Here is a 19,323-nt window from a genome sequence, read left to right on the forward strand (position 1 = left end):
CTATATAAGCCACATACATATATAAAAACCATATAAATATAAACAAATATGTAGTTAAACATAATGAATTCAGATCTGCATTTATGTAATAAATTTAACTTTCAAAGACTCTTTAGCATAAAATACCTCCCAAAGTGAATGAAGACCTAAAGGTCAGTCATCTTTTCAGGTCTGCTTTAATGTTTTTAATTTTTTGCTTAATTAAATGTATTTTTAAATTAAAAATAACATTTATTTATGTATTTATTTATTTATTTATTTAAAATACTATAATAGCTCTTAGCATAGCCATATGCCATTTAACATACTATAACTTCATCTATGTTCTACAGTGTCTGGAATAATGGTCCTTTCATTAGAACAATGGTTATTTTGAATAGTGTGAGTTTGAGGGTGATTCCCTACTTTGTATTTTTTCTACTTGAACTATATACAATGAACATGATTAGCAATTATAGACACACACATGCACACACACACATGATTCTAGTTTTTAATGTTTTGGAGTTATACTGACTTTTTATCTACTAGTTTTGTGTTAGAAGTTAAAGGCAGGCTAAGAGACTGAAGGGTGACAAGACCTCTCCCAAGGGGAATTCCTGCCCAAATAGCAAATATTGTGGAGCCATAAGTGCAGTGTTTTCTTTCCTTCTCACTGATCCATGAAGCTTTCCACATTAAGAGGATGGGTCATTTTTGCTGCTTCAGAGACAAAGGAAACACTCTTGTTGACTATAGGACATGAATGGAAGATATTGTACTGGCTATCGGGCCCCAATATATCTACTCAGGTTGTGAACACAAATTCTTCCCTAGTCAAGAGAGGAGTGCTGGCCTACGTGGGCTGAGAAGGAAAATGGAGAGAAACAGGTTCCATAGAATTGCTGCAAAAGGGGACTGGCTTGAGTTCTCTGCAATAGTTCCAATTAGATATGCATGACAAAATGGGAATTTCAACTTAAGTCTCTATAAATAGGAGATCTACATCTATCTATTTGTCTATCTATCTACCTATCTATTCATAGATATTTTGTATTAAATCCTTCCATGAATACATGATTTGCTAGGGAAAGAAGGTCATATGTGAGACCTGAACATCTCAATGCCACAAAATTCTATGTAATTGGGTTTCTATAAAATTCTACATAATCAACCTGGGAATTTTCTCAATATTCTTGGCTTCAAAGATTTCCTACATGCTGAGACATGAAATCTCTTTTCCAAGCCTCTTTCCTGAACTTCAGATCCATATGTTCAATTTTACTAGCTATTTTATCCCAAATTCAGCTTACAAGAAAACCAAACATCCCCTGTCACTATTTGTTCTTTCTCTTCATGCATTCAACACCTGGTTTTTGACTATCCACTGTGTGTCAGGCATCATGGCAGAGGCTGGAAATACAGAGATACATACTATATTTCTCTACATTCAGAAAGTTCAGGTAATGGAGAAGCCTGAGAAATAAAAATGAGTACAATGCACAGATAATAATAGATAAAAGAGTGCTATGAGACATAGAATCAGGTCATCTGATCCAGAGGCGTTTAGGGGCATAGGGAGACAGCACCGTGATCAGAAAAGTCATACAGGATAAAATTTGAGTTTCCTCAAAGAATTACTCCATTCAGCCTGGCCCACCACTAGTAGCTGCAGTGGCTTTCCGGACCAGCACTGAGCCCGGAAACTGCCTTTCTGGTTCTATCTCTTCCATTAAGAACACACTGCAGATTGTTCACGTAGCCCTAGGCTCCCGACTGCTCTATATTACAGTAGTTTTCTGGTGGCCACCTAGTATCTTGGTTAGAATGCCCAGATTATTAAGGGGGAAAAAATAGCTTAGTTGTTCCTGCTCCTTTGATAGTCTTTGGGAAATCACTTAATGTCTCTGAACCTCACCTCATCTGTGAAAGGCTAATAACTACAATACTAGCGCTTATACGTATACCTATACCTATAGGTATACCTATAAAATGAGATGAGAGGTGAAAGCCCGGTCTAGCATTGCATGAATGTTAATCACCTTAGTTAGGTTTTGAGCATAATGGAGTATGACTTCAAATATTATACATGCTGATCTTGTAAGGAGAATGTGAAGCTTTTGGAACTTTCTCAAATATATAACTATAAATTTCAATGGAATTCAGTATTTATGTCCCTCCTAGCATCTCTCAGCTTCCATCCTGGCCTGGACTTCATTTCAACAAGATACTAACCTTGGACAAGTTATCTATCCATTTTCCTCTTGGGTATCATAGGCATAATAAAACATACCTCAAAGGGACGTGGCGAGACTCATTTGAAGTCAGGAGTACAAGATATCACGTAGTGATGCTTTCACGTGCAACATTTTAACTAAGAAAATAGGTCCTTGTGTGAGAACCTAGAGATCAGGAAGTGAGCAAGGGAAAAGGGAAGCCTGACTCTGGTGCAGCACAGAGAAGGAGGCTCTTCCACAGTCCCCCAGGGAGGCAGCATCGCGGGAGGAGCGAGTCCCCGGCTCCAGCAGGGGGCGCCAAAGCGCCGCACTGCAGCATCCTGGCGGCGGAGAGCGGCGGCCTCGGCCGGGCAGAGCTCGCGTCCTGCCGCAGTCCCTCGGCCGCTAGTCGGAGCGAGTGCGAGCAAGGAGACTGCCCCCGCCAGTCCGCCCGCACTTGCTACTGCTGCCGCCTCCTCTCCCACCGGCGATCGCAGCCCAGCAACTCGGAAACGCACCCGGCACCCTGGGCTGCGCAGCGTGCCAGGGCTTCGCGGCTTCCGCGGGACCGATTCCGAACTTGCAGGGGATCGCGGTTCTACCAGGCCTGGAGAGTATGAACAGGTGAGTGTCACGCACGTGCCCTGGTGGCTTTTTCGGGACGACTTCCTGCAGACCTTTCCCGTGCCCCTGAACTCTCGGCTTCTGGGTCGGTCTTTCTGGTCACTGGGGCCCCCAAGGCGGCTCTGGGGTTCGCTGAGAGGAAGATGTGAGCGCCGGCGCCCAGAGTTTGACAGCGCCTTCTGAGCTGGAACTGAGAATGCCCTTTTGACTTGGGCTGCATTAACTCTCTAGGTCGAGAGCAAATGACCTGCGGTCCACAGTGGTCTTGTTTATCATTCCAGGATACCTGTTGCTTTCGGAGCAACGCCATAGCCGGGAGTCTCGTACAATTATCCTCGTCTCCGTGGGTGCTGCGTTGTAAGATGAGAGAATTTTTGGTAATAAGAAGAGGAGAACTTGATTTCAAAGCTAGAGAAAGGGTAGCCCTAAGAGAATCTCATTCCCACGACCGGATTAGATTCTTTGCTTCCCTAAACAGCTGCACTTTATTTTAATGATAAATACAGACATTAGAAAAACTATTACCTTATAAAGATGCTTGCTTTCCCACCCCCCAAGAGGAAGTGGAAAGTATGGGCCTTCTTGATAAGTACAGTTTTCGGAATAATTCATTATGAATGAAACCTTTCTTTAGACACATTTTTTAAATCGGGTTATTAGTGACCTAAATGTCATAGGTCTAACAGAGTGTAAGGTCCTGGAACGTAGCCACTTTGTTTGGATATGCTTAGCATAAGTGTGGAATGAATCAATTAATGAATTAATGATAACATAGGATTTGGAAGCTAACTTCTTTTTTCTTCTCTCTAAGCTTTCTTTTAGTTCCTTTAGGTTTAGGGGGGAAAATCACCATATTTTTAATCTCTTAAATGTCTAGGCGTGATTTTACCTTTAGGAGTGATAGGAACTCAGAAGTCTTTGTACTAATAAAGCACTGTCCACATAAAAAATAAATGGCAACTTCTAGACTTGGACAGAATATTTTTTTCACAACAACATTAAAACAGATGTGGAGTTTTTTTAGATCAATGTTATGGAAGGTCTCGGTTTATGAATTATTTTGAACGTCGGAAATTTGGCAACAGGTCACTCATTACAACAACTTACACATTTATCTTTGTCTTCTATCTTTATCAATGTAACTTTTCACATTTTCATTTGAAAACTAAAATGTTGAAGAATATAAGTCAATTTGTGTCTTCCTTTAAGTGTTTTTGCTAAATATCACATAAGATTGACAATAACTAACTGTATCTTTATTAGGTTATAAATGAAAAAAATCACCCAAATAGTTTCTCTTTCTTATATGAAATTCCTGTGCCTTTGAGGCCATTGGGAGTTACTGAAATATTTCATTTTAACAATTTCTTTTTTTTAAATATCACTTTCGGTGGCTACTTTCATGAAGCATCAATCAGACAGATAATTACTTAGATTTTATGTGCATGGGAATGATCGATTTTGGATGAAATAACAAATTATTGTTTATACAAGCTCCAGACCCTTTCATGGTCTATGTTTCAAAGAAATGCTTGCCATTCTTATTTAGGATTTGTATAATGAATATATCTTTATATGTTGTGCTTCTGTGAAACTTCTGTGATGAAGCACTAAACATAGAGGCCTTAATGAATGCATATGAAATAATAAATAAGAAAATCTTTTTATCTTTAGCCAAAATATGGGACTGGACAAATTACAGACATTAAAGCTTCTGGTTTTTGTACTGTCAATGACCACTAAGAAGGTTTTTCATTATTGTGGATGAAGTAAACAATAGCGAAGTTAATGTTGACCTTTTCATCTTTCGGAGGGTGTTCGAGCACTTTGGAAATCAGCAAGTACAAAATTTGTGAGGTACAGGCGGATGGCTTAGACACATTATGAAGAAAACAATTATGCGTTAATATCTTTAAAATACTTTTTCAGAAGGATTTTTACTTCTTCACTCAAGATGCTGTTTTTGAAATACTGTAGGTGGCGAAACACTAGCAGGAGAGTTTACATGTTAAGATAAGTGTCTCAAAATTATCTTTACAGACTGGAAAAATGGACGAAATGAAGACCGATGTGATTAAGTTTAAAAAGGATAAAAATGAAGTCCTGGATTTAGATTTAAAACATTGATTGCAGAAGTTCAGAATGGGGGAGTCTGCGGTTCTCATGGAAGATGTGAACCTTCATATGAATGGCTTTGCTGTAATACAACCGCAGTACCCAGATAAAGAATAGAGAAAATCTCCATGAACTTTTGCTGAGTCAATATGTCAGGTCACATCTCAAGTGGTGAATGCAGCGGATGCCACATTTTTAGAGTAATTAAAATGGCAAGTGCCAGAGGAGAGAGCTGCATATGGAGAAGAGAGAAGATGAAGGTCAAAAAAACATAAACAAGACCATATGTCCCATGACAAACAAGGGAAGATGCTGGCTCTCATTTACCTAGGAAGTAGAGCCCAGGGTGGGGCAAAGGGTCCCATAGCTACTAGGCTACTTGAAGGGTTCTCAGTGAAAGAAAAGAAAAATTGGCTTAATGCTCTACCTCCCCTCCCTCCCCGCTGGAACCCATTGCTGGAAGTGGTGAATTAGACACAGAATATATTTGGATGATTTTCTGATCATAAGGAGAGATTCCTGCGCTGGCAGGAGGATTCTTTTGGTTGACCCCAAGGTTCTTTCCAACTTTACATTTCCATGGTACTAGGAACCATTCATTTCTTAAGCACCAACCTATATAAAATGTGCTTACATTGTATATAATATAATTTCACAAATGTTAAGACAACACCATAAATTACCTTACTTGAGCTTGTCATAGTAAAGTAATCAGAAATCAAGGCATGGCATTTATCTTTTGTGTACCAGAGCATCATACTCCCCAAAATATAAAAATTTAATATAGATGTTATACATCAATTCCTGGAACATGCGTATCTGTCACGTAATTTGATAGATATAGTGTGAACTGAGATAGAATTTAAATCTTGAAATGCAAACTTAGTTGCATTATATTGCAGTTGACTAGTATAAATGTATATTATTCAGTCCAAAGGAGAATAAAGAATTTCAAGTGTGACTCTCTCCATCATGTGTTTGTGTATTGGATGTGTACATGGTTAGTGCATGTATTCACATACTTCAAATATTTGTTATCAATTACAAAAAAACAAGGCCTCCGTAAAAAAATTATTTAAGGAGATACTTTAGAAAATACTATTATGTATGAAAATGCAGATGTTTTGGAACCAAAATAGATCTAAGTTCAAGTCCTTGACCTGTCATTTAATTAGCTGAATAGTTTGCGGTAAATTACTATTGCCCTCTCTCAATACTGTGGTGAAGATCAAAATGGAAAATGTTGATAAAATTGAATGATGACTGGCATATAGCAGATGCTTAACAAATATTAATTCTTTTCTCTAATCACTTACGAATTCCCAAATGTCTTTCATTTAAGGATTGCAGATTTACCATGATATGGTGAACCCAAAGGCTGGAACCAAAACGATTTTCTCAGCTCTTTAGTTTGAACAACAGTGAATTCTCTACTCACACCCAGCATGGCTAAAAGTGCAGAGGTCAAATTGGCAATATTTGGAAGAGCAGGCGTGGGCAAGTCAGGTAAGTCTTGTTGTGGTTGTTTGAGTGTGTGTGTGTGTGTGTGTGCGCGCGCGCGCACATCTTTGTTACTGCCTCCTCGGATTGGGCAGGAGAGTGGGTGGCATTTCTCTTATTCTCTTGTGTACCCTTTTAGATGAAGTCTTTTCCTCTTTATCTAGAACTTTAATTTTGCATAACCAAGTTTTATGTACTCGTGCTTATTTATGATAAAGTGGCTCTGTTGATAATACACAAAGCAATGAATATGTCATAAGTCTTTGTATTCTGAAGAAGGATATTAAACAAACCTCCAAAGAAATCAGATTATGGAAATTAAAAATATATTTGCTATTTTTTCTATACATGAGATCCTGAGGGGCCAATTTTTTATCTCATCATCTTGATATTCTCAGCAACCAGCCCAAGGTCAAGCATGTGTTAGATGCTTAATAAATGCTTATTGAATGAACATATCTTTACAAGAAACAGAATTGTGTTATTGCCCAACAATTCTAAAATTGGGAAGGATTGGTGAAAACTTGGAGAAACCAAGCACAACGACTATTGCTAGGCCCTCCGGGGTGAATTTCATTATTAAATCCTGGCTGACGTTAGTAATTCGCACAAAGTAATAAAGGCTTTTTAAATTTCCCACCTGAGAAAAGGCTTGCAGACCTTTAAAATTCAGGACGAAATGGTGGAAGTGACGATGCTTCTAATCCAATTTGAAAATTACATCTCAGATTTTATAATTAAAGAATGCTAAAACAGACTTTGCTAAAATGTCAGGGCAACATGCCTTGATCTCTTAACGAAGGAAAGACCCATAATTGACTTTGCACACGGAGCTTTTGGTTCTTAGAAAAGAACTCAGATAGCTATCTATCTGAGTGTGTGTGCAGAGAGAAACCCGTCAGGATCATCCAACACAACAGGTAATCCACTTAACTTAAACCAACTCACATGAGCAGCTTTTAATTCTGTGAGCAACCTCTCCCTTCCTAACCTGCTCTCTGGTTTAAGGTCAGCAGTAAATCTTTCCTATTTTAAATCTTTCTCTCTTTTTTTTAAATTTTCTCAAGAGTGCTCTTTTTTGCCATTACTCTGTTCTTCCACTTGCTGCTTGCTCTTGCCTCTGGCAGAAACCAGCAAAGAAAATAGATAGTTGGCAAGGCTGAGAAGCTGCCAGCCTCCACGAGATTGAAGATAGTTGGACTCCTCCCCGTTAATCTCATCATGTTTCCCAATGCTGTGAGAACCTAATTTCTGTAGTTGGTGGAATGATCTGGAGAATGAGGAAACCGTCCCAGTGAATGCGAGAAGAAGGCAGGGGAGTGTGTAGGAAGGCTTGTGCTGCCAACAATGGCTCACGTAAGTCCTTGGTGATGGAAGGGTCTAGGCCTGGGACTGACTCGTTATTATTCATTTATTCAAAACTTACCACAGGCAATGAAGGAAGGGCATTGTTAACCTATCAGTTACCAACACAAACTGCACATGGTTTGACAGGCAAAAAATAAAATTTCAGTTGGGAGAACCACTTAGCTGTATATATATTCACCCCGTTTCCATCTACACTATCTCAGTGCAAGCTGTGTACCTTCTGTCAAGGTTGATCCATCAGCCTGAGCTTACAACCCAGTTTTCTTTGTCTTTCCTCAAATTGTTTCAATTCTTGTTTCATTTATTCTTCTCATTCTCTGCTGACCAGTTTTCCTTAAAACTGGTCCATCTTTTTCTTTTCTCCAAGCGCTTATTGAATATAGACTCTGCCTTTACTGTCTCAACTTTTTTTTAAAACCTCCCATTTATTGCTTAAAACACGGCAATCTTCCACTGCAATCGTGCTACAGAAACTGCTTTTGCTAAGGTCACCGCCGATCGATAACCAGCAAACATAATGAACATTTCCCAGCTCTGGTCTTCTTAGACCTGTTACCATTCAACACACTCTAAAACTCTTTCCTTCCCAGGCTTGAAGGATATCACACTTCTTGGCTTCCTACTCCCTCTCCATTGCCCCTAACCAGCTGCCTTCGCAGGCTGCCCTTCATCGACCCACCTCTCAAGAACTGGGGCTCCCAGGCTCTGCATACCATTTTCTTGTCTTCTCACTCCATATACACTCTCCCTAGGGCTGAAGAGAATACCTGCACACAGAGTACAAATTCTGCTGACACTGGTTTTATTTTACGTAAAATGCAGAAGTTGAACTTCTCTAAGATCCTTGCTAACGCTAAAATTCTGCATCTTGATTAATCAATCTTCTTTGGACTGGTGTCTCTATCTACCTTGTATACATTCTACCGTTTGTAGTTATTTTCATTTAGGTGAAAATGACAATGATAGACACATGCTTTCAAACAACTGTCTTTTGTCTGTCATTTGTACACAGATGTTTTCCTATTTCAACATTAGGCTGTTTTCCTGAGACCTTGTAACCACACCTCACTTTTAAAAATGCTACCATTTTGACTCACCCATGGGAGACAATTCTGAGACCTTTAACAGTAGTTCAGTGAAAGTAACCACTGAAGAATACTTCATATCTATTAACTTTGAAACCAGACTGTAGCAATACAGAATTCATATAGATCTGATTTTATTAATATGGATATATGATGTCTCTGCCTAGTCCTCGTACCGCGGATTCTCCTTTTTACTGTATAGACCATGTCAGTCATATTAGTAACTTTCGTTTTTTTTAAGTCTGCAAGAAATTATACCTGCTGGAATGTAACTGCAGCTCCTTGCTTACTCATATGCTTCCCCAAAATGGACGTGAACTTCAAATGGGTTCAAACAAATTGTTTCTCCCCAAATGCCCAGCATGAGAAATATTCTTGGGGGAGTCAGCTTAATATCTTGGAGTGACAGAGGCTGAGGGTCTCCAATTTGACTTGGGTGTTTGTGAACTGCTTCAGAGGCCTCGAGTCTTTACTGTCCCATCCACTTTGCCCACAGTCAATGCCAAATTGGAGTTTGGGGTAAATAAGACCACATTTTCCATTTGCTAACAGAGAGTAGGATAGCCTGGAGTTGAAAGCACGAGCTGTTAGATTTGACTCCCAAATCTATACTTTATTAGCTATGTGAACTTGGCAACTTTGGCAAGTTACTTCTCAATTTCTTCAACTATAAAAAAGATATAATAATGCCTATCTCTAAGAGTTATTGGGATTGAATGAGTTATTACATTCAATTTTATTAGAATAGCACCTGGTACATTATGAATGATCAAGAATTAGATTATATTATAATTTTTTGAGTAATGTTTATTTTAATTTGTAAGTTATTTAGTGAGACATACAGTCAAAGATATACTTACATTCCCATGCATATTTTGGTCGGTAAAAGTCAGGAAGCTTATAAGACAAATATTCTCTATTGCTGCCTAGCGCGCGCGTGCACACACACACACACACACACACACTTTTTCTGTCTTTCTTTTTCAAGTCTGGTTAATGTCAGTTAAAGCTTGACCACTGATGATTATAATGACACTTCTCATGGCTTATGTCTTGGAGATCTTAGAAAAACAGCCAGAAATATGTTAGTGACATCGAAAAGTTAACACCCTTACTTTGAAAGTGCTTCTGGTGTTTGCTAGACAGTTTCTTAAGCCCAGTTAATAGATAGGCCTTCTCTGTTTAAAACAGAATTTAACATTAACCAGAACTTTTTCGTTGATGGGTTGACCATAGATGTGTCATTGCAGGCAAAATTTAGAAATGTGTTAATTACCAAGAAACATTGTTAAAATATGTGAGGGGTGTGTGTATGTGTGTACACATACATGTGGCAGTATTTACATGGTCTTTTGTATTGGGAAGATTCTTCTTCCTTCTGTCTAATTTTACCTTGTGGTTCTGTCTTCTAGTGAGCTTGCTGGCTGGCTTAGGGAGCTTTATGGCTCAGCCTGGTGAGCACTGTGGGGATCCTGCAAAGCATCAAGCCACAATCTCTGAGCCCGTTTCCATCTTCTCTTGTTCCAGCAGAGACAAGCCCTAATAACATGGCATGTAGGACATAGATTTCCTTACTTAACATGTGTCAGCCTATACTCTGACAGGCTCCAAGTAATGAAAGCAATAAGACCTGACATAAAACCTAGAATGCACACCATGTTTATTTAAATGCTTCCTGGGTTCATATTATTTAAATTTGTAGTGAGTGTGGGAAGGGCTAAGAGGAAAAAAAAAAAACTGACATTTTAAATTTAGTTTCACAGTTGACATTCTCATTTCAGAATTCAAATATTGTGGGCCATTGCTAAATATATTTCTTGAAAGAGTTAGTCTCAAAGTTAATCGAGTAATGCTATCTTCTAATTCAAAAGCACTCATCCGTGAAGGCTTAAGTTCATAGATTCAGATTGCTGGGCTAGAAATTGGGTGCCAAACACAAGTAGTGATATTTTTTTTCCTTCACACAAAAAGAAGTGATTCACTTTTCTTCTTTTCCTTGTTCTTGCTTGCTCTCTCTCGCATGCACTCTCTCTCTCCATTATAAAAAGTTTGAAAAGGTATTTTCATCTTATTTGCAGGTACAACAGGGACAATTTTGATATTAAACGTGACTTTTCCAATAAACACCAGATGCTGCTTTAACATATATACATGTATTTTATCACCGAGTTATATTTATGAGATCTCATATAGTCTTATTTATATTAAAGACAGTATCAATAGCAACTTGGGTAGATCAGTTTCCTTACATTATAGGACTTTCTGTTTTAGAATTTTTCCTCTGCTTAAGTAGCTATAAACCATTCATTTAGATTTAATGGTATAGTATGATACTTCTTGGACCTTATTTTTAAGGTACGTCTAAAAGAAGAAGAGAAAAACCTAGAGTAATTGAAGTATGTAAGCATCTCATTATAGTCATGTAATTATTTTGCATGATTTATTAATAATATAAAATGTATGCAGGTGTTAATATTAATTCATTATATATACATGTTTGTTTGAATATAAAAACTATTTCCCCCCAAAACAGTGACTAAAATGGATTTTTCAGGAAGATATAGCAGGTTCAGCTGTAGTTTTTCTTTCTTCCTTCCTTCCTTCCTTCCTTCCTTCCTTCCTTCCTTCCTTCCTTCCTTCCTTCCTTCCTTTCTCTCTTTCTCTCTTTCTCTCTTTCTTTTCTTTCTTTCTTTTTTTGGTGAGGCAACCCTTGATTGACCTCACAGATTGTGAAGACCTTGTCAGCTTATGATCCCTTATTTTTTTTATTTTTTATGTCTACAGCACCGAGTCTTCTTAGGTGGTCTCTTATCCAAGTACTAACCAGGCCGGACCCTGCTTAGCTTCCAAGATTAGATAGAATCGGGCTTGCTCAGGGTGGCATGGCTATAGACTGATCTGTACTTTCAATAGCACCTAGGCTTTAGGTCCAGTTTGAGAACCACAAGAATAGGAAATAGCCCCAGCTGGCCACGTCATATGAATGTGAACACTGACAGCAGTCCTGTACTTTTGCTACTTATGGTCTTAATCGAGTTCTTGTTGTGTTCAAAGATTATATAATCCTAATGCTAAATTTTCTTTAAAAATTTGTCTAGGTAAAAAGAGGGACAGATTGTGTTTCAAGTGGGTGTACAACTTCCACAGCTCCTGTGCGTGCGTGCGTGCATGTGTGTGTGTGTGTGTGTGTATGTGTGTGTATGTGTGTGTATCTGTGAAGAAGCCTTTTCTAGGAGGTTATTGAAATTGCGGGATTGCCAGAAATGAAGCCCATTGGTTCCTTGCATAGTTGGTGGTTAGAGGAATAATTATTCACTAAAAGATTGGACCAAAAGGAGGAAGGTAGCATTGAGACAAGTTTGAATGGGATTAGAAAAATTGCCATTTTGTTGTCATAAAATATGGTGATATAGTTACTTGGAGCTTTCAAGCATTTATACCTTTCCTTACCTACAAAGATGGAAAAGCAAAAAGAGGCAAACAGCCCAGGTGAGTTGATTTTCACTTTTTCTTCCATCTCAAGAGGAATAAGAGGGTATTTTCAAATTGCAGGTGTATACTGATGGATATGTGTGAAAGTCAGACCTCTGTGCAAGGCATAAGTCACACTGACCTTTTCTCGTATGCCCAGGAAGTAAAGCAAAGGTGAAGAATGGCACATATGTGGGCTTAGGGGAAAAAAAAGAGAAAATGAAAGAAAGGAAAGAAAAAATTAAAATGATCAAAATCAATTGTTTATTGGTGGGTAGTTAAACATTTTGTAGGTTAACAATAACAAATTCCTAAGCTTTTCTCAAGAAAAATATAATGAGGGAAGAAACAATATTGGAAAACAAAACAAAATGAAGAACTGTTTCTCAAAACCAAAAGGACATACCTCTGCCTCTGCTTTTTTTCTATTGGAATATATTATCAAAATTCAGTTTTCCTTTATTGTTAACTGATGACTAATTAATTTATTCATTGAAATATTTTCCTGTAGTTAATTATCAGTCATCTTTCAGTTCCATTTTGATTTTGAGTTGTTTTCTTGGCAACTGACAAGGACTAACTTTGAGGGAAGAGAGTAAAGAAAATTGGAAATCATCTTTGTAATTCCCCTTTTTATTCCTGGTATTTCTCCAACTTACAGGTTTGGGGAAATCAGCCAAATTTTCAAGGTGGTACTCTGGCCTTAAAGCCAAAATTCCAGTGCAGACGCATCTCTGTTGCTACAGCTGCCTTTGAAAATTGATGTGGTTTCAGAAAAAATAGTCATAATTTCTTCCATTCCATTAAAAATGAAAGTAATTATATTATTTTTTTTAAAAAAGGCAGTCTGAAATAGGTAATTTCAGCATGAATTAACAAATATGTTAAGCTCATATACATAAATATGTCTAAAACAGATCCTCACCTCAGTTACCTGGGAATCCTTATGTATAACTCTGTGAAGGCTTTTGCAACTTTGCGACTAAATGTTTTCATTTTGTATCACTCCATTCTTTTCCACATTCTTTCGAGCACCTTACATTAGGAAGTGAGATGATCATTAGAATTTTATCATATGAACCTTATAAAATCGATTAATATGGTTTTATAAAAAACTTCCAGGATTCAATAAATAACCAATTTATGGCAAAGTTTCTTAGGAGTATTGGGTGTATGGCTGAACGATATAGCTAAGATTCTCAGCAACCTGTATATATGAGAAAGTTCCCCTGCAACACAGTGTTACATTGTTACAGATTTGGATCAAGTATAAGGAAACTGATGAGTCATCTTCTGCTTAAGAATAAGTTTCTTGCTATCAAAAAAGAATATGTTGCACTGTCTGTCAATATGATGAAACAATAAAAAAAGGGTACCACTGTACTGACTGAAAGAATTGGGGTTAAAACAAGCTTTATCCCAATTGTGTCTCTGTATTCATCTGTCAAAACAATATATTCATTTGCTTGCTTACTTATTATTTATTTATTTATTTACTTACTTACTTACTTACTTACTAACTAACTTACTTACTTACACTGGTAGGATAGGCTTTAAAGGTACTTTGAAAAATTACGAGTGTGATACAAATATGGTCTTAATACTATGATGTTATTGTTGAACCCCCTGCAGTTTTCCCGGATGCTCCTTAAGAGTTCTGTTTGGAAAAACAGTATGGAGAGTTCTCTGGCTCCATCATTGGAAGCCAGGAGAACATGCTCAGCCCTGCAGTTGGCTGTTCCCCTACCAAGTACATCATGTTTCAGACCATCCCGAGGTTTTGTTTTCTGTGCATTGTCATTTGCCTTTTCAAATATGTAAAATGAATAGATATTGAGTTGGGCTTTTTTTTTTTTTAAGATCAGTAGGTAAGGGGAGGAGAGTTTAGGAAAGTAACGGAGGCTTCTGCCTTATTGGAGAAGGAAGTATGGCATGTTATAGAATTTTTTGGTAATCAAATCTTATCATTATTAAAACATTAGTGCTTTAAAATATTTAAATTTTTTATTAGTTTCAGGTATACAGTACATTGGTTAGACATTTATATAGTTTTATGAAATGATCTCCACAGTTACTATATCACCCATCTAACTGTACATGTAGCCGTTCAAATACCATTGACTGTATTCCCTATGCTGTACTCTACATCCCCGTGACCATTTTTTAACTATTAATTTGTACTTCTTCAACCCTTCACCTTTTTCTCCCAGACCCCCTAATAAATATTTTTGATATAAAGGTTTCTAAAATAATATATATACATATATATATTTCCCTATCATCTTAAAATATATTTTTATTTATTCATTCAATGATTCATTCAACAAATATTCATTAAACATGAACTCTGTGTTCTCGTATGGCTTGCACATAGTACAGAATTCATGTACATTCCAAAAAGACAGAGCTGTAGCCATTTCTGCTCATGATTATGTCCTTAGAGCCTTGCACAGTATTTAACACATACTTTGTCTTCAAGAACATAAATAAATTGAGTTAGACTCTGTGGATAATGCATGCCCTATAATTTTATTAAGAGGTATATATTTTAAATGGACTCCCTATTATCACCAAAGTGGTTTTCTCTCCTGCACTTGAATATCTTCAATGACAGGAACATAGCATGACTGAAAGTAGATCATTTCATCCCTTGACAACTATATCAGTCACAGTCTTCCAGAGAAACAGAATCAATAGGACACACATATACTGTATGTATGTTTGTTTGTTTGTATGTATGTATGTATGTATGTATGTATTCTGTATTCATCTACCTATCTACTCATCTATCTGGGCTCTCAAGACTGAAATCTGTAAAGCAGGCTGGCAGGCTGGAAACTCAGGCTGGAGTTGGTGTTGTAATCTTATGGCAGAATTTCTTTCACTCTGGGAAACCTTAGTTTTTGCACTAAAGGCCTTCCGGTAATTGGATGAGTCCCACCCACATTATTAAGGCTAATCTCCTTTACTTAATGTCAACTGATTGTAGTTGTTAACCACATCTACAAAATACCTTCACAGTAACTCCAACATTAATGTTTGATTAAATAACTGGGTATTATAGTCCAGCCAAATTGGCATATAAAACCATCACAACAACTCTTCCTGTTTGTTACTTTACCTTTTTTGGAACCAAAGCTGTTCATTAGTTTCTGCTCACTGACTTTAAGTTTAACCCCTTAGAGTTACATAGAATACTTTATATCCCTCTTCCTTAAGATAGATAAATGAAGATAAGCTAGCATGCCTCAACACAGGCCTGAGTTTTTTCTTCCATAGTCTGCTTAATCATAGTCGCTTAATTTGCCCTGCAGAGATCATGTTTTTTGGAACACCATCCTCGCTGTTCCACTGTACCCACGTGCTCCAGAAAGTGTAGGGTGAGGAAATGAATGCAGACATTTCAGCTGTGGGATGACCAGACCAAATCAGAACACAACTGTGGTTTTGCTATTAGATGCTTTGCCTCCACTAAGACAGCCTCAGGTCACTGTTTCAGGGTGACAGTGAATACAGATTTGGCTGCTGGGGAATTTACTGCAAATGCAGTCATTTTTGTTTTTGTTTTTGTTTTTTTCAAATGTGTGCTGTTACTGATCAAACCTTCCCAAACCTGTGTCTGAATATGTGTATGTTTAACCCAGGGGTAGAAGTTTATTTTCATCCTCTTAACTACTGTTTTCTTAGATTAATCTGTCCTTCTGGTCTGTCAGGAACCTTTTTGATCCAGCATAGATATCACCCTTCTCCACTTTCTGTCATCTAGAAACACGTTGGTTTGGGAACATTATAGGCCCCTGATACTCTTAATGAATCATAGAATTTTCCACTTTGGCATTAGTTTGCTCATTGAAATGATGAAGAATCCCAGCGAGTTTTGTAGATAATAAAGTTAGTAAAGAAAAACAAAGGTCTTTGGCTCTTGATGTGAGGGCATTCACACCATATCACATTGCTTTCATGTTTATTAAATAAGTTCTGTTCAGATTTTCCATAAAAAGGGAGGTCTGGGAGGAAGCTTTACAATTATAATCCCTTGTTTAATATTTTATCCAACATTTGTTGTTTCTGTCTCATTCTTTTCTTAGGCCGAAGGTACATTATTATATACAAAGTGTAACAGTGATCAATATTTATTGGTCCAAATATCTGTTCTATTCAAAAAGTCATTTTCCAGAGACTCATTCCAAGATATGTATGTATACTATCTTAAAATGGCTGAATTTATGTGATTTAGAAGTGCTGCTACAAATCAGAGCTAAGTATAGGAAAGAGTTTTCTATATTCTATATTATTCTATGTTGGTAGCTATCACATTAGCCTGTCTCAGAATCACATGAAGGGCTTGTTACAGTATATGTTCACCACCCCTTCCCCAGAGGTTCTGATTCAGTAGGCCTATAGAAGGGCCAGAGAATTTGCATTTCTAACAAGTTCCCAGGTGATGCTGATGTTACCAGTCTGGGGACCACATTTTGGGAACCACCATGTTAAGTTTGCTAAGTACTCATTTTCCATTTGAAATAGTGTTTTCATCTTTGAAAAATTATATTTTTGTGAGCTGTATGTAATAAATATTGAGTGTCAGGCACTGTCATGGGTACCAATGATGTCGTAAACAAAACAGACAAGCTCTCTGCTTCCGTGAAACTAATATTCTAGTGGGAGTAGACCAAATGAGCCAAACAACGGTCTGGGGGGCAAAGTAAATGTGAGGCTTTTCTAAGAATAGAATTTTTTATTCATATCATAACAGGGTAAGTTTTGTTTAAAAAAAAAAAAGTGTAAGCCTTCACAACTGTGACATGCTGTGAGCTCGGATTTTAAGATGATACTTTGAGCTATATGACAGTAGTAAAGATGAGTTGGGCTAAACTGGATTGTTAAGTGTCTGGGGATTAAATAGATAATCTAAGACCATGGTACCAAGTTTTCTACTGAGAAAGACTAAGTAGATCACCCAGGAGTTACAATCATAACCTTGAGCTTATTAACACCAACGTTTATCCAGTTAAGTTAAGGCTAATATAGAACCAAATTAAAGTACAATAGTTGTTCTTTCCCCAACATTTGGAAAAAATGATTTTAAATTGCTCTTTGACAGTGGCATTTATAAAACTTACGCAATGGTCGTGTAGACAGAACTGCAGTATTAAGAAAAGTTCATAAGTTTCCACTGTTTGGGGTAAAAAGATAACATCTTTTTCTCAATGATGCATTTCTCCTTCTTTTAAAAAGTATTTTAAAAAGTTCTCTTTTGTTTTATGCCATTGGGCAGTAGTTTAAGAGGTAAAGCCAAAATCAAAAAAGTAAAAATAAAATATTGTGAATATTTATCTGTCTGAAAAGTATTTGACTTCTTTGTGTATTAAGAACCCCATAAATTACAACTGAACCTAACAGCTGAGCCAGCTTCCTAGTCATTTGGCAACATATGTTGAGTTAGATGTTTTAAAGGAATACTCAACTACACATGGTAGTATGAGTAATAGGTATTTGTTCCAATGCCTGGGACTATTTTTCCATTCAAACATTTTATGTCTTGAGTCTGTTTTTCTAACAGTGTTCCAAAAAAGGTGAAATCAGGAGCACAGCCACTATTCATTTTAATCCTTGAGTCCCCACATTGAACCCATTATTTGTTATATCTCTCCCTTACTATATGAATATTTATGCAATTCCTCCTATGTCCCAACTCTTCCACCTTCTCCATCCTCCCACCAAATGCCCAATACAATGTCAATATCTGTGGGAGAAGTCCAGAGAACTATATGATTGTTCTTACAGTGTTTTGTAGGGCATCTATGACTGACGATTAGAGATCAACTAGTGATAGTTTTTGTTCCAGCAGAATGATTGATTGGTACAAATTTTTATCTTGAAATATTTTTAGAAAATTGTCAGAGTTGCAAGAACAGTGCAGAGAATTGTTTTGTACCCTTCTCCTAATTTGCCCTGCAACCACAATTCATTATCAAAACTAGGAACTTGACATGGACACAGTGTCAATTATATGGCATGAATACAACTAAGCTGCAGGTCTCAGAATGATTAATTTTTGACTCAAGTCAAGTTCAGGGCCCATTTGAAAAGACAGTTGGAGAAGGAGAGCCCTCAAGAATGGATAGAGCTTATGGTGAGTTTTCAAAAGCTGAAATCTAATAAGCTACTTATTATATTATATTATCAGTAATTTGTGTGTGGAGGTATGTGCAATTTAGCATGTTAGGTCACACAGAAGAAAATGCAATTTAGTTCAGGCCATAACTGCCACGGAATCTATGCGTGGAAGAGAAATCAGGGGGAAATACTTGGGGAGGCCTTGACGGAGGCAGTGAGACTAAAATATTTTAAGTTCAGTTATATATTATGATGAGGAGTGGAATAACTTTCTTATATTTTTACCTCAAAATTCTGATTTTTTTTCTTCTTTCTAATTCACATATGTCATTACTGTTAGAATTAGAAGAGAAAAAGGACGACAAAGTAATAAAAGCAAGGGACAGGAAGTGATGGTTAAGGAAGGAAGAGAGCATTGGGATCTTGCCGATTGATTGAGTCATGAGAAAGATCCTTTTAAAGCTTCCCATATCTAGCTCAGCAGTCCTCATTTCCCATCAGGTGCAGGTGCACAGGTTTGGAGTCCAGTCCGACAGACCATTTAATTAACCGCGCATAGTCAGCTTACTTTGGTGCACTGCAGTTTCCTCTTTCGGTAAAATGCCAGCGGGAATAGCCATCTTATATTAGGGCTTTTGTACACTAAAACTAAATGATATATAATAAAATCAGCTATGAAAATAATTAGCTAATGCTTATATCATTGACGATAAGCCAACAACTGTTATAGGACTTGACACGTAAGAATTCATACAGTCGTCACAACCAGTAAATCTGGCTCTGTTACTATCCCTTCTTCACAGACACGGAGCTTGAGGTTCAGAGGAGTTAAGTAAGTAACTTGC

The 19,323-nt window shown here is 37.3% G+C and overlaps 1 protein-coding gene and 1 pseudogene across 1 annotated transcript in view; one reads left to right on the top strand and one right to left on the bottom strand.

The window, feature by feature from the left end:
- Window positions 1–2,585: 2,585 nt before the first annotated feature.
- RERG (RAS like estrogen regulated growth inhibitor) overlaps window positions 2,586–19,323 on the top strand; it is a 93,151-nt gene continuing 76,413 nt past the window's right edge. The window contains exons 1-2 of the mRNA XM_016140555.2: window positions 2,586–2,819; window positions 6,277–6,440. Coding sequence (XP_015996041.1) covers window positions 6,380–6,440 — 61 coding nt within the window. The 5' untranslated portion in view covers window positions 2,586–2,819; window positions 6,277–6,379. The remainder of the gene's footprint in view (window positions 2,820–6,276; window positions 6,441–19,323) is intronic.
- Window positions 11,663–11,781, bottom strand: LOC118614238 (annotated as a pseudogene).

This window comes from Rousettus aegyptiacus, unplaced genomic scaffold, assembly GCF_014176215.1.
Source record: "Rousettus aegyptiacus isolate mRouAeg1 unplaced genomic scaffold, mRouAeg1.p scaffold_m13_p_2, whole genome shotgun sequence".
In the NCBI taxonomy this organism is placed as follows: Eukaryota; Metazoa; Chordata; class Mammalia; order Chiroptera; family Pteropodidae; genus Rousettus; species Rousettus aegyptiacus.